Source organism: Pyxicephalus adspersus, chromosome 8 (assembly GCF_032062135.1).
Source record: "Pyxicephalus adspersus chromosome 8, UCB_Pads_2.0, whole genome shotgun sequence".
Classification (NCBI taxonomy): domain Eukaryota; kingdom Metazoa; phylum Chordata; class Amphibia; order Anura; family Pyxicephalidae; genus Pyxicephalus; species Pyxicephalus adspersus.
In genome coordinates, this window is record NC_092865.1 from 9,145,403 (window position 1) to 9,158,349 (window position 12,947).

General features: G+C 40.5%; 1 protein-coding gene across 1 annotated transcript in view; it reads right to left on the reverse strand.

Annotated features, from left to right (window-relative positions):
* Positions 1-4,476: 4,476 nt before the first annotated feature.
* Positions 4,477-12,947, reverse strand: part of ANKRD13C (ankyrin repeat domain 13C) — a gene marked incomplete in the record, with an annotated part of 26,902 nt that continues 18,431 nt past the window's right edge. Inside the window, 7 exon segments of the mRNA XM_072419465.1 lie at positions 4,477-6,002; positions 7,441-7,541; positions 7,998-8,096; positions 8,708-8,787; positions 9,380-9,541; positions 10,925-11,056; positions 11,264-11,408. Coding sequence (XP_072275566.1) covers positions 5,872-6,002; positions 7,441-7,541; positions 7,998-8,096; positions 8,708-8,787; positions 9,380-9,541; positions 10,925-11,056; positions 11,264-11,408 — 850 coding nt within the window.

Genomic DNA, 12,947 nt, shown 5'->3' on the forward strand with positions numbered 1-12,947 from the left:
TGGGTTTTTATTTTATTTTTTTTCCTGGCATTTTAAGATGGAAAGGATGTCTTTCTACTTTAATTATACTGCCACCTACAGGAGGATTTGAATACTGGCTAACCCGTTCCACTACCACCTTGCCTTATTGTTGCTGGAGTTCTAGGAGTCTGAATGTCTTAACGGCTCTGCTGTGGCATGACTTACCCCACTCACTTCTCGTTGTGAGATCTAGTCTTTCCTGTAGCTGTTCAGGCAAGAATTAATTCTAAGTGGGCTGAGTCCAGAGACCGAGTGGACTGGACCTTTTGAGGACAGCTTGGAAGTGACACACATTCAAGGTCTGGATCTGTTGGCACTATTGTGGAAAGCTAAGGTAAGTAGGACAGGCAGAGTAAATGTATTAAGGCAGTAAACTTAAGGTTGGTCATTTATATTTCCCTTTAAAGGTTTAATTGTTCCACCTATCCTACCAAAGAAATAGTTATTGTCAGCTTCTCTTCCTCAGCATTATTTGCCTGGTGAAAAGTCACAAGTGCACTTTGCTCATCTCGGAGCATTCGGGATCAAGAAAGCATCTGGTGACTGCTGAGCCTCCTGTAACTCTGATCTCTGGTTACTAGTCTGCTTTGTGACCTTGTTAGGCATGACTATCCGTCTATCTGTCCCTCATATGCTACCAGCTGGTGGTTGAGTACCTGGGACCCTCCTTTGACTCATTGGGTAGTGCAACATGTCTGATCCTAGTTTTGGGGGGTTGGTTAGGTAGCCCTGGCACTCATTCTCCTTATTGCTCTCTGGGGATGATGACATCTTTAAGATAGATTCCTGTTCCCTTGTTTATGATACCTCTTGGAATCTACCATGGATTTTGAGCAGTCCTAAAGTCTCCAAACATGACCCAAGGAAAAGCCTGTATGCGATCTAGCTTATATTGTGCCAATCTATATTATATATTATATTATATTGCCAATCCCAGCTTTAGAGGTTCAATATACTCATCAATGCTTTCCTCTGCAGCTTTTACTTCAGTCTGCGCTCATTCGGACTCTGAGACCCTTTTATCTCTATTTAATGAATCTTTGTTTAGGAGGTCCGTTACGCTCATTACAAAAATTAAAATGACAGTCTTGGGTCTTTTTAATGCAGTGTGCACCACCTGATCAGATTACTGTTTTGAGGTCTGTAAGAGGGATTTAAATTTGTGGTCCAGATTCAGCTTTACTTTAACACGGGTGTCTAAACTTTTTGCAAAGAGGGCCAGATTTGGTGATGTGAAAATGTGTGGGGGCCGACCATTCAACACGTACTCGGGGTTAGTGTGGGTGTGGTCTGCGTGTCCCACACAGCACACGCCCACCAGGGTAACTTGTGCTTTTCCCTGTGCACAGAGTCCGTTGTCAGTCCAGGCTCCGTGCAGAGCAAATGTTTGGAATCAGGGTGGGTGTGGTCCATGCAGGTCCCGCACAGCACACGCCCACTTTGACGTAGGGGATTTCCTGTGCACACATGGGGACTCCCATCCTGCCAAGTAGCAGGCCGATAATTGCACGGCAGTTGATCAACTCTAATGAAATATATAATAGCTTTTTTTGTACGTGTGTATTTTATACTGTGGTCAGCAGTGCTGGCGGGCCGCATATTATTGATTTTATGACAGACGTTGAGGTTCGGTGGAAATCTGAACATTTTTTTTTTTTGTTCGGAGTCTGTTACAACATGTAGGCTCTGCACTTTACTGGCTGTTATCTCTGAAATGATGAAGGCTGACTGAGATTCTCCTCATAGAGATCCCTCCACCCAAGTAGTAAACTCAGCTTTATTGGAACTTAGGGTTACAGACTTGCAACTACATTGTATAGGCTTTTTGGCTTCTTCTTGCCTCAGCTCTCCTAGGGCCGTGCTTCCATATGTATACATAGATTTTTCTGGCATCATCCTAATAGTTACACCCTGGTTAAACACACAAGGTGATGCCACTTTGGCCTGGGGCAACCTCATCAAGAAAAGCCACTGGCACTGTTATTTTCCAGAGTTGAAGAGAAATCAGGAGAGGTCTGGTGAATCCTCTTCCTTTTTCTTCAGACTCACGTTCACTTCTTAGACCCGGATCTTAAAAATGTGAGTTTTAACTGTATCCCCTAAAACCTTTAGGGGAAAACCACAGGGGGTGTCTCCCCTCTTTTCTAAGTTTTTGTGGCTCTGGCTGACTCCCAACCTTTTCTGATCTGAAAAAGTTCAGGCAATTAGGTTTGTGAGTTTGCTATTCATATTGGGATGAGTGTTGTGGTACACTTCAGGTCCCAATGATTGTCAGGGTGCATTACGGCATGGTCTCTGCTTCACTTCCCAGACTGGTCTATACCTACTAGTTCACAGTCTTTGTGTGTATATATCTATTTACAGGTTGTCACTGAGTTAAAGTCATCTGACATACAGATTACTCCTAGATATGCACAGGGCTTCCCTGCTCCCTTGTGTGCAGGATGGAGGCTTGGAGAGGGGCCATTTGCATAACTTGCAGAAGGAATCTTTTGCTAAACACCATTGAGGTTGTGGGTGATCTGGGGGGGTTGGGAGTGCTTTCTGCAGCCTCTTGTAACTGTAATGACCAAGACAAACTCTGCAGTTTCTTTTTGCATATCAAAGCACAGCTTGCTCCAAAGTTAATGAATGTCTAGGCTCCATAAAGATTTTTTTTTGCTTTGTTTGTGATTAACTCACAGTGAGGATTTTTTACGGTAACTGACACCACACTGCCTAATAATATGTTGGGACAAACATCTGTCTTATTTAAATGTATTAAAATAATGTACCTGTTCTGACTTACATACAAACTCAACTTAAGAACAAATATACAATCTCATATGTAACCTGGGGAGAACCTGTATCTATATCTCCCCTTTGGGTACAGGACCTTGTACCTCCCAGGGTGCCATTTCCAATGTTTGTCCTGCTACATTTTTCTGGTTTCCTGCTTACATATCCACCTGTACAGGAGTACTATTCCAAGCACTGCTAGCCCATATGCTTATAAAGGAACTTACATGGGGTAAATTCTAGATTATATAAGGTAATAGACCAGGGGCAGTTACTGATAATGGCTCTAGCCACCCCCAGCCCTGGCCACTGCATCCTGGTGTGAAAGACATCCAACCTCCCTTGGCACAGTAAGTTAAACAGAAAAATATGCCACGTCCTGCAAACAGAAGTGTGTGACTTATATTCCACTTGAAAGGTTGAAGGGCAACAGATGGCAAACTGCTTGTTACATCAATACTGAGGAAATTGACAAGTTTGTCTGTGGCCTTCCTAAAGCTGAGCACCCACCACAAATCTTACCTTGTTCAGTACTGTGTCTGAGTGCTGAGACATAAATCAGCAAAGTGGAGTTGGAATATTCTGAGTATCAGGATCGTTATGTCCTACATACTAAATGCTCCCGGAAATCACCCAACTGGACCTCTTTAGCAACACCTGGTACACCAAAGTGAATGGGCAAATGTGACCTCCCTTGTTTCACTCATTGCAGCACACAGTACTGCCAGCTGACATGTGGGGTAGGGGTACGTAATAACTTTGCTTAAACACAGCCCAACATTGAGCTTATGTAGAGTGCTGGACGACAAGCAGAGATTAAGTGGGGAGTATAAATGGACAAAAGTGACTATTTTACTGACAAACATGGAGGCTGCTATGCCGATCATCACAATCTGCAAACTAAGTTGGTGAGACTACGTAGTTTAGGTATTAGCAATAACCAGAAAAGTAATTTTTATACTACATAAAAAAAAAAATCTAGGTTTGAGTGTAAGGCTCTACGCTCCAGCATGGCTTCTCCTTGGGCCCCTGGCTAGCCATTTAGTTAATAGCCAATGGTAAGTCTCCCACAAAGATCAGTCCATGCCATTTCAAGTTCTGTTCCAGCTGTAGCGAGAGATTACACCACCAGCTTCCTTCCCTCCTATCAATATCGACTAAAAAAAAATAAATGAGCACATTTGTGGCCAAAAAAATAATTCTGTACCACTTCATAAGCAGATTTTCATGCTTAAACATAGAGACTGGTATGACCGGATGAATAATTCTCACCATGGACATGGGTTGCACATTACTAGTTCTTACCTGCAGCGTAAATAATGTTCTCATAGTAAGAGGTATTGCAATCAATGCCAAGCTACAGCCAACCTGTTACCCGCATGTTAAGTATATGCTGTCAGTAACTGTTGCAGATATTACCTTCTAGAGAATTCTCTTATCTACTTTACTCTCCTGCAGGACTGAGCTATCTTTTTCCAGGCATCATCCAGGGTCACCATCTATTTCCTGGACAGAGATGTTGGCTGAGACAACACATTTGTGAAAATCCTGCTCCTCTCGTATCAGGCAGATCATCCCGTGACTATTTTAAAGTTGCAAATCTGATCTTGGCAAGGGAGAGCTGCCAGTGCTGTGATGTTGCCCTTCAAAATCTGAGAAAGAATCCACACAAGCCGATTAAAACAGATTGATCTTTGTTTAATTAAACCAGTACTAGTTGTGGTTCCAGCAAGAAATGGTTATCATTAACTCTTAACTAGTTACAAAACAAACAGCAAAAACAAAAATATGACAAAGTGTACATCTTCCAGTAAAAAGATCTTTGCAGTGATGGGGATTTGGGGACGTCCTTTGAATGCGTCGACGGGGAGTAAAAGGACTCTTCTTTCCCTTTCGGTAAAAAGCAACATTTTTGGAAGACCTGACTTTGTAAGCCTGAAAATCTGCTTCGTAGAACCAAGGGTGCGCCGAGTGAACTCCATATATTATACGTCTATTAGAAAGGTTTCCATCCCAGCAAGGTCACAGATCTTACTGGAAACCAAGCGGAAGAAATTCCCATCAACAGTACCGTTGGCAGCATTTTTTTTTCTTTTTTGTATTAAATTTTATGATAAAATGCAGTCCTTTAAAAGAAAATGCAACAATCCCCTGGAACAAAAAAATGTAACTGCAAGCACGCAGATATCTGGCTAATATTGCAATATTAAAAAAAAAAAACAACAGGATAAACGTTTGTTTAGTTTTACACAAGAGTGTTCTCTCCCTTTTTCATAGACCTTTAAAGCTTGTTTGACTAGGTGCTGCATGGTAGGGGTTACCCAATTTTCTTTGCCTAGTAAAACGCATATTAGGACAAAATCTATAAACTTCTGTAGGAACAACTTAACGCAGACTGGAAAGGTGATGTTTGTGTCCCAGGTGGTTATGGGATAAAAAAAAAAAATCTGTCAATAAAAAGTTAATTACAATTACTTAAAATAGGAAAAATTAAATAAAAAGGTCAATGTGTTAAAAAAAATAATAAATTGCACCCACTCCGGAGCCAAACACCTGGTCCCCCCCGGTGGGTGTGATGGTCTGCACTGATGTATTCAGTAAATGTTTCATTAGACTACAGAAGGACACGCCTTCTATTTTATATATATATATATCCAGCAAACAGGAATCTATACATAATATTACATAGTGTATAATTTATGGAAAAAAAGCAAACTATTATTTAAAAGTTCACCCTAAAATATAAGGTGGAATTATACAAGTTTTGAGTGTCAAAAAAAGTTCTGAACATGGCTGGATGATCCACAGCTGCAGTGAAAGAATTAAACTGAGGAATGGGAAGTGTGAGGGATGGTGGGGGGGGGGAGATCAAGATTTTCCCATAATGCCACTGACTGCCGGTCTGTGCAGCTGGTTATTGATCCTAGAGGTAACGGATCACAGGTTACGAGAGATCAGAAGCACTTTGCTTGCGATTGAACAGAATCGCATAGGCTCCGGTTTGTTAAAGAAATCTGTCTGATTTTCCTCAAGCGAAATCTTACGCTACACCGAAATCCTCGGCAGAACTTTTTATAAGTCGGGAAAGCGGCTCGGATCCTCTTTGTAGTCATCCGGTATCGTAAATATGGAATCCTCAAACTCTCCGTAGCGAAACTCTTGAAACGTTACAGTGGCTGTGATGGTCGGGAATACAGGGATGTCTGCAAACAAAAAGAAAAAAATATGAGAATAAAAGAGAAAAAAAAATCAGTGGGCACCTAGCAGTCAATAGGCCAATAGTAAGTTCAGGCGTCTCCAATGTAGTGTACTTGTAATACGACTGCATACAAAGACACTTTAGAACAGTGTTTATGTTTATCAAAATTAGTAACACGGGGAACCCTTGAAAAAACTTCCAGGTCCTTAGGGAACCCCTTCTATAATTATATCCCCAGCTCACAGTACATTGGAATGATGATTAGTGAGAAGAATTCCTCTTACATTGCTGGCCATTGGGGAGAATGTCACCCTACAGATAGCCAAAAAGATCATTGGGGTCACCTAAACTGACCTGAGATCTGGATTGCTGATTGCTTAAAGGAACCCCTAGCAATCTCTGGAGGAAACCTAGGGTTCCAGTATGACTGCATTTCTGTGCACAAAGCCAGAGTTAATAAAACTCTCCAAGGCTCGAGAGGATTCACTTTCATCAGTGAAGCTGGGTGATCCAGCAAACCTGGAATGCTGGATCACCCAGGACCTCAACCTTTAGAACAAACTGACATGCCAATTGTGAGCCAGGTCTTCATCAGTACCTAACCTTGTGGAATGCGGAATCAGGAACTAGGTTCTAAAGAAACCAAATGTTTGGCTTCCCAGACAGTGGAGGCCGTTATAGCCACATAGAGAAACCAACTCAATGTGCCTGGTTTTGCAATCGATGTCCAACAAGCTTATATAGGTGCGATGGTCATAAGTCTACAGACTTTACCATCTGTGAAAATATAATAGTCTTAGCTAATTTGACATTTTTTTCCCCCCTTAGTCAAAAGTTTTTCAACGTTTTAACATGATAGAATTATTTGGGATATTGAATAGTTCTCAATAGCAAAGCAATAGTTTCTCTCTTTGTCTAACTCAGTCTCCAAAAAAAGCGGAGACTAAGGCTACATACACGTCAGATGATTCTCATCCGATAATCTCAGGGCCGATATCAGTTGAGAATCTGACGTGTGTACAGTGCTCATCCGTTGTTCATGGACCTGTCCTGACGGATCCATGAACGGCCGTAATACAAGTGAAGGGGAGAGAGCGCAGCTGGGTGCCGTTCCATCATTCTCCTCCTTCTCTCTCCATAGAGAAAGGCGCTCATTCAGTCTTTTATTGAACGTGTGTACGCAACCTAACCCAGAGTACTTCAGAGTGCAACACAGAAGTATCTGGAAGTGTCAGACAGCAGCAGAGCCCATGAAAAACTATATAATCAATATTGGCCAATTTTAACTACTAAGCCTACAAACACAACAGTTGTTTTTTCTAATCTTCAACCCCTGCTAAATGCATTTCCAGCCGTCCTCATCAACCTCCATCCACTCAGTCCAACACTCATCATTTCTTCTTTGGTCCCTACATGTTCAGAGTGTCACAAATATTACCTACCTAATTTTACAGGGAAACCTGGAGGAAGCTTCATCTGTACAAATTCTCTAAGTTTATTAAAGTGCTTGAAAGGTGCAATTACTTCTAGAACATTCAGCAGTCTGTAGGAAGGGAAAATATATGTATTAAATCTGCAATATTCTACAGAGGACCATTCAAATCTTGAAGCTTTATTACAAGGAGGGAACCGACAGTGCGCCATTATAAAACATGTCATGCCACTGTCATATGATTAACCCACTTGTGATTAGAAGTCCTTATTGTCTAGACGACAAATTTAGCACCACCATGTTACTGTTCATCTGACAGTTAACAGCATAATAAAACCACTGCTATCCAAAAGGCTAAAGTGTTACTTTATCAGTAAAGTCCCCAATCTGTATGTGATGCATATGCCAAAGCTGACAGATCACATGATCAGAAACTGTCCTTCAATGAACAGCCAGCTAGGCTTTAAAAAGACAGGCGCACAGTCATGTTGTATGCATGAATTATGTTGATATACAGTTAGGAAACATTTACTGATCACACTGCAGTCTGTATAGGAGGGAACGTACGATTCAATCCCTAGAGGGAAGTCCTGGCTCACAGCAATTGTTGCTTTGAAGGTCTTCTTATTCTCTTTGCACACAAGTTCTCTTCCAAGATGAGGAGCCCTAAAAACACAAAAAAATACATATACAACTTATAACTAGTCTCCAGTTACTGGGGGTCTGTCTTGTATTTATAGATAGTAATTTTGTGCCTCTAGCCTCCATAATGAAACCATAAATACCTCCACCATAGGGTACAAATGCAAAATCAAATTACAAGAAAATAATATTGATCTGTCTATTCAAAATCAGACAGCAAACTTCAATTGATGAACTTGTTTTGAAAGGTATCCTCTTATTCATGGTTTAGCAAGTCAGAGTCAAGTTTACAGCCAACTAAGTTACCCCCAAATACTCACACACAGATTCCAAGTCTGGGACATGCCACACAATGAATGATAAGGGTTATAAGAGCACCGACAAAACATACTAAACATTCTGCAATAGTGGTTTTGAAGGGTTAAGGTGATTGGCCACCAGTGCACTAGAAGAGGTGCAAGAGGGTCTCAAAGCAGCAGATTCAAGTGAAAAGAGCTTTGAAAGGGATTTAAGAAAATGGTAGTGAATGGGTGGAAGTGAAGCGGTTCTAAATTTGCCTGGAGAAAGCTTTAAGGTCTAAGCTGCAATAAGTACCTGTGCACAATTATGCCACACTTTAAGAAACTAGAACTTACTTTCCGCTCTCTGCAGACATATATTCTTCCCAGGTAATTGTGTTCGGAGGAGGCGTGGGCAGAGACTGTCTTCTTACCGGCTGTAATTGAGAGAATAAAACATAGGTTTTCTACAGTCTATGAATCACTCAATGTCACATCCCATATCCATATAATAAAGTGGTGTCACTTTGCCTATAGGGCAAGACATCACAAATTTCTTAAAACTAAGAAAGTATACCATTACCTCTTGTTATACTATTGCATACCCTATACTGACCACATACAATGTAGTTATTTTAAGGGGTAGGTCCAGCCAATATTAAATAGTGAGGTGAAGCTAAAAGTGGAAAAGACCATCAACATAAAATCCCTCGGTGGGACTATGTGGATGAAGACGATGGCACAAAGTTTCAAAGAGTATTATTTCTTTCCTGTCAATTTCTTTACTAATAAATAAGGCAACAAGGGGAGAGGGGGCATTGGGGCCATTCTCCCACTATAAATTTCTGGGTGGGCTTACTCGTTAGGTTTTCTTTATTTCATAGAGGTATTACTTCATCAGGTTAAAAATGAACTCCTGACCTATCAATCTGATAAACCTGACTGACCATTCTGCTACGTGAAATGAAGAGGTAGGTATAAAAAATGTAAATCTTTTCTATTCGTAATGGGCAGCTGACCCAAACCTACCTCAAAGTTCTGCTCCATCAGGTTCCCTCCTTTGCTCAAGCTCTCCATGATGGCTTTATTTCGTAGGATGTCTTCCTCGCTGAGGTGCTCCCTCCTTTTCCGGGACTCTAATATTAGCCCATTTACTAGATAGAAGTCCGCTAAGAAATTCCCCACACGCTCCTGAAAAAAAAAAAAAAAAAAGATTAGAATATTCACTCTCCTTAACCCCAGACAGAAGTTACAAAGACAGCAGGATCTCAGATAAAAATGAGGACAAATGGGCTCCCCTCTTGTTATTATCCAGAATTTATATAGCACCAACATATTACACAGCAGTGTACACAGCACTGTACAAAGTCCATAGTTATGTCACTAGCTGTCAATCAAAGGAGCTCACAATCTGATGTCCCTACCATAGTCATATGTCATTAATACAGTCTAAGGTCAATTTTTGGGGGGAAGCCAGTTAACTTATCTGTTAACTGGCTTCTTCTTTTTTTTTCTTTTTGGAATGTGGAAAGAAACCAGAGTTCCTGGTGGAAACCCAAACAAACACAGGGAGAACCTGCAAACTCCATGCAGATAGTGTCACGGCTGAGATTCGAACCGGTTGACTTCTGTTTGAGAGGATCCCCCATCATTTATAAACATTCTTACTTCTGGTCTCATTTTCAGGAGAGGCGTAAGGTTAAAATTTAACAGGACAGACATAAAAAGCCAACTTATTTTAATGCAATCCCTACTCTGGGTGAAAAAAAAAAAAAAAAAAACAGTATAGATACACTAAGTGAGGTAGAGTCTGGCTGGGGGGACATATTCATTTCTCATGATTTTTCCCCAATTGAACATTTAATTTAAAAACAGCCACATACATTCCAGGTTAAAAAAAAAACACATTCTCTTGAGAGAATGTCATCATGCTAAAAAGAAGATCCTTGGATGGTCTCTCTGCAGAGGTCCAACACACACCCTGTCTAGTAAGAGCTCTCACAGCCAATTAAGAAGCATTATCGATGTTAAGCATTATCAAAGTGTTATCGATTGCATACGTATGACTTGACTGAGAGCATGTCAGAACTTTATGGAACACACTAAGGCTGGGGATCACTGAGCTAATGCCACTATCCAGAAAACACGGCAACAGTCACCAAACGTTATATACTACTTTTACCTTCATTCGCGTTCTGGATCATTCACAGAACATATACCTATGGTTGCAGTAGTGAGGCAGAAGAAGAGTGCTTTGGCCACCTCAAGCAGCAGGTATACATGTGATTGGTGGCAGTATGGACATCAAATCAGCAGCCATGTTATTTAGACTTGCTACATTAAAAAAAAAAAAAAAAACCCTAAGCTGGGGTGTCCCAGCATCTACTGGATATGCACTTTAGGATCAATAGATCACAAAGAAAAGGAAATGGGGATGGCTGAAGGATGGTAAGAAACATCTGGATAAAAAGTTGAACCGCTGAGCCGCTTTGTCTATGCCTCTATGTGTTCCTCAAAGAATATTCTGTAACTGATTATCTTTACCGGGTGCACTTCATTATTAAACAGACATACCGTTTTATCCTCCCTGAACAGCCAGCCGGTCTGGGCACGTGTAAATGAGATGGATTTAGTAGACAGGGTTGCTGAATAGATATCACTGCTCATTAAAATATCCACCTCCTCTTCTGTCTCCATTTCGGATTCCTGTAAAAAATAAATAAAATTAAAAAAAAAAAAAAAACGAAACACTATTTTCATCCACTTATTTTGTAAAATAAAATATAATTCTTTTGTATTTGTAACTCTTTTATATACAATAAACGTGTTTGAAAAAAAGATAACATACTGCAAAATGTAGCTGGTTTATATTTAAAAAGTAGTCCCTACTCACTTCCTTTTTCACAAGCTCACCTCATGATGTATTCTCTGGTAAACTTTCTGTTCATTATCTAAAACTACAAAAGATTCTGAGGGGGGAGCATCGCCATTAAAGATGAAGCTGAGGTCCCCTCGTTGGCACTTCATGTCGGTGAAGTCTATGAGAGTGGTGTCAAGCCTGCAACAAGAAACAATAAAGATAATTCAACTAATCAAAAACAGTTCTGCAGCTAAATCATAAATCAGTTGTATTTAGACATGATAGAAATATTATTTTTGGGCAATGCTAACTTCTTCCACAAAACACACGTGCTGCTATACTGTAAGTGTAAAATGTATATTTTACGTAAATGCCATCATCAGCTGACAGCAGAATTTAGGGCACCATCATGAGTTCAGCACCCCTGGTGCGTGCAAAAAAAAAAAAAAAAAAAATTGGTATCTTTCACAATAAAACTTTGTACCATAGGATCATTATCTATAATCGGGTCACATGATCCTGTTGCTGCTTAATATTTCTAGAAGAAGCAGCTGCATCTGACTGCTTTCTAGAGACGATGAATGGACAGGTGTTGTAGCTTAAACTGGATGCATGGTGTTAAACCAATGCCAGAAAGGTTGCTGCAACACAAAAATAATGCATTTGTGCCTTTGCTGCAATATGTGACAGCAGGGATGATCACAGGCCACAAACCGCAGGCAATAATGTGCATCCACTTTAAGCACCTGTGTGCAAGTCCTAACAGATGTCAACACTTCACGCAGAAAGTGTTTATTATATAGTAATGTAATCAAACCATGCATTCTCCTCTGAACTGTATGCCACACTATCTCAATATAAAATATTCACTGTGCATGAATATTTTATATTGTGTGGTGACCTAAAGGTTTTCTTCTCTCAGCAAACAGACAGCCTCTACCCTGCTGTGTCCCGCTCTGAACTCCTGCGGATCAGCTGTTTGACCAGGGCTGCCAAGCAGCACCAACGCTAAAAGTTTGGCAACGTTACCCGTCTTTTTCAGGTGCCAAAAACATTTCAATGTAGGCCGTGTAGCACGGGGTTAGTGCCTAGCTGCTCTCTAACATCGGAAATCTGAAGAACAGGATGGTAAAAAATAAGGTTTGCTACTTTCTTATCTAATAAGAATAAGAAAGCTAAAACCTTTTTCTCACCCAAGTTTTGGATGGTGGTGGATGGGTGGGGATTTGAAATCATTTCTGTTTTTTTACTGGCACTTTAGAATCACTTGGAGGTTTACCCTTCCTTTTGGTCAGAAATTGGACAAGGGTTTACTGCCATGTAAATGTTGGAGCGTTCCTCTTAATTGTTGTTTATTAGGATTACTATAAAAGGAGACCTGGATTGTAACAAATCACAATACCCTTCCTGATCTAAGCATTGTATTGCATGTAAACCAAATGCTCATAAGCTTAATTTACCACGTAATACCATGGTACGTAATACCATTTCCAAAATAAAGTTTTAAATCTACTTTTAATAAAAACAATACTGGCTAACCCTATGAGATAGGATTCAGAAAACGGACCCAGCCACCATCAAAGGCATTTCTGGTGTCTTTTACAAAGAGAAGCAGAATTTAGGTAATGAAATCCCTTGTGCGGTGCTGTCTGCTCAGAGGAGCAAAAAGAACTCTGCGACTGGAGGAGAGGAAGTCATGTCAAGTCATGGGGTCAGGAAGGAATATTTTTATTTATA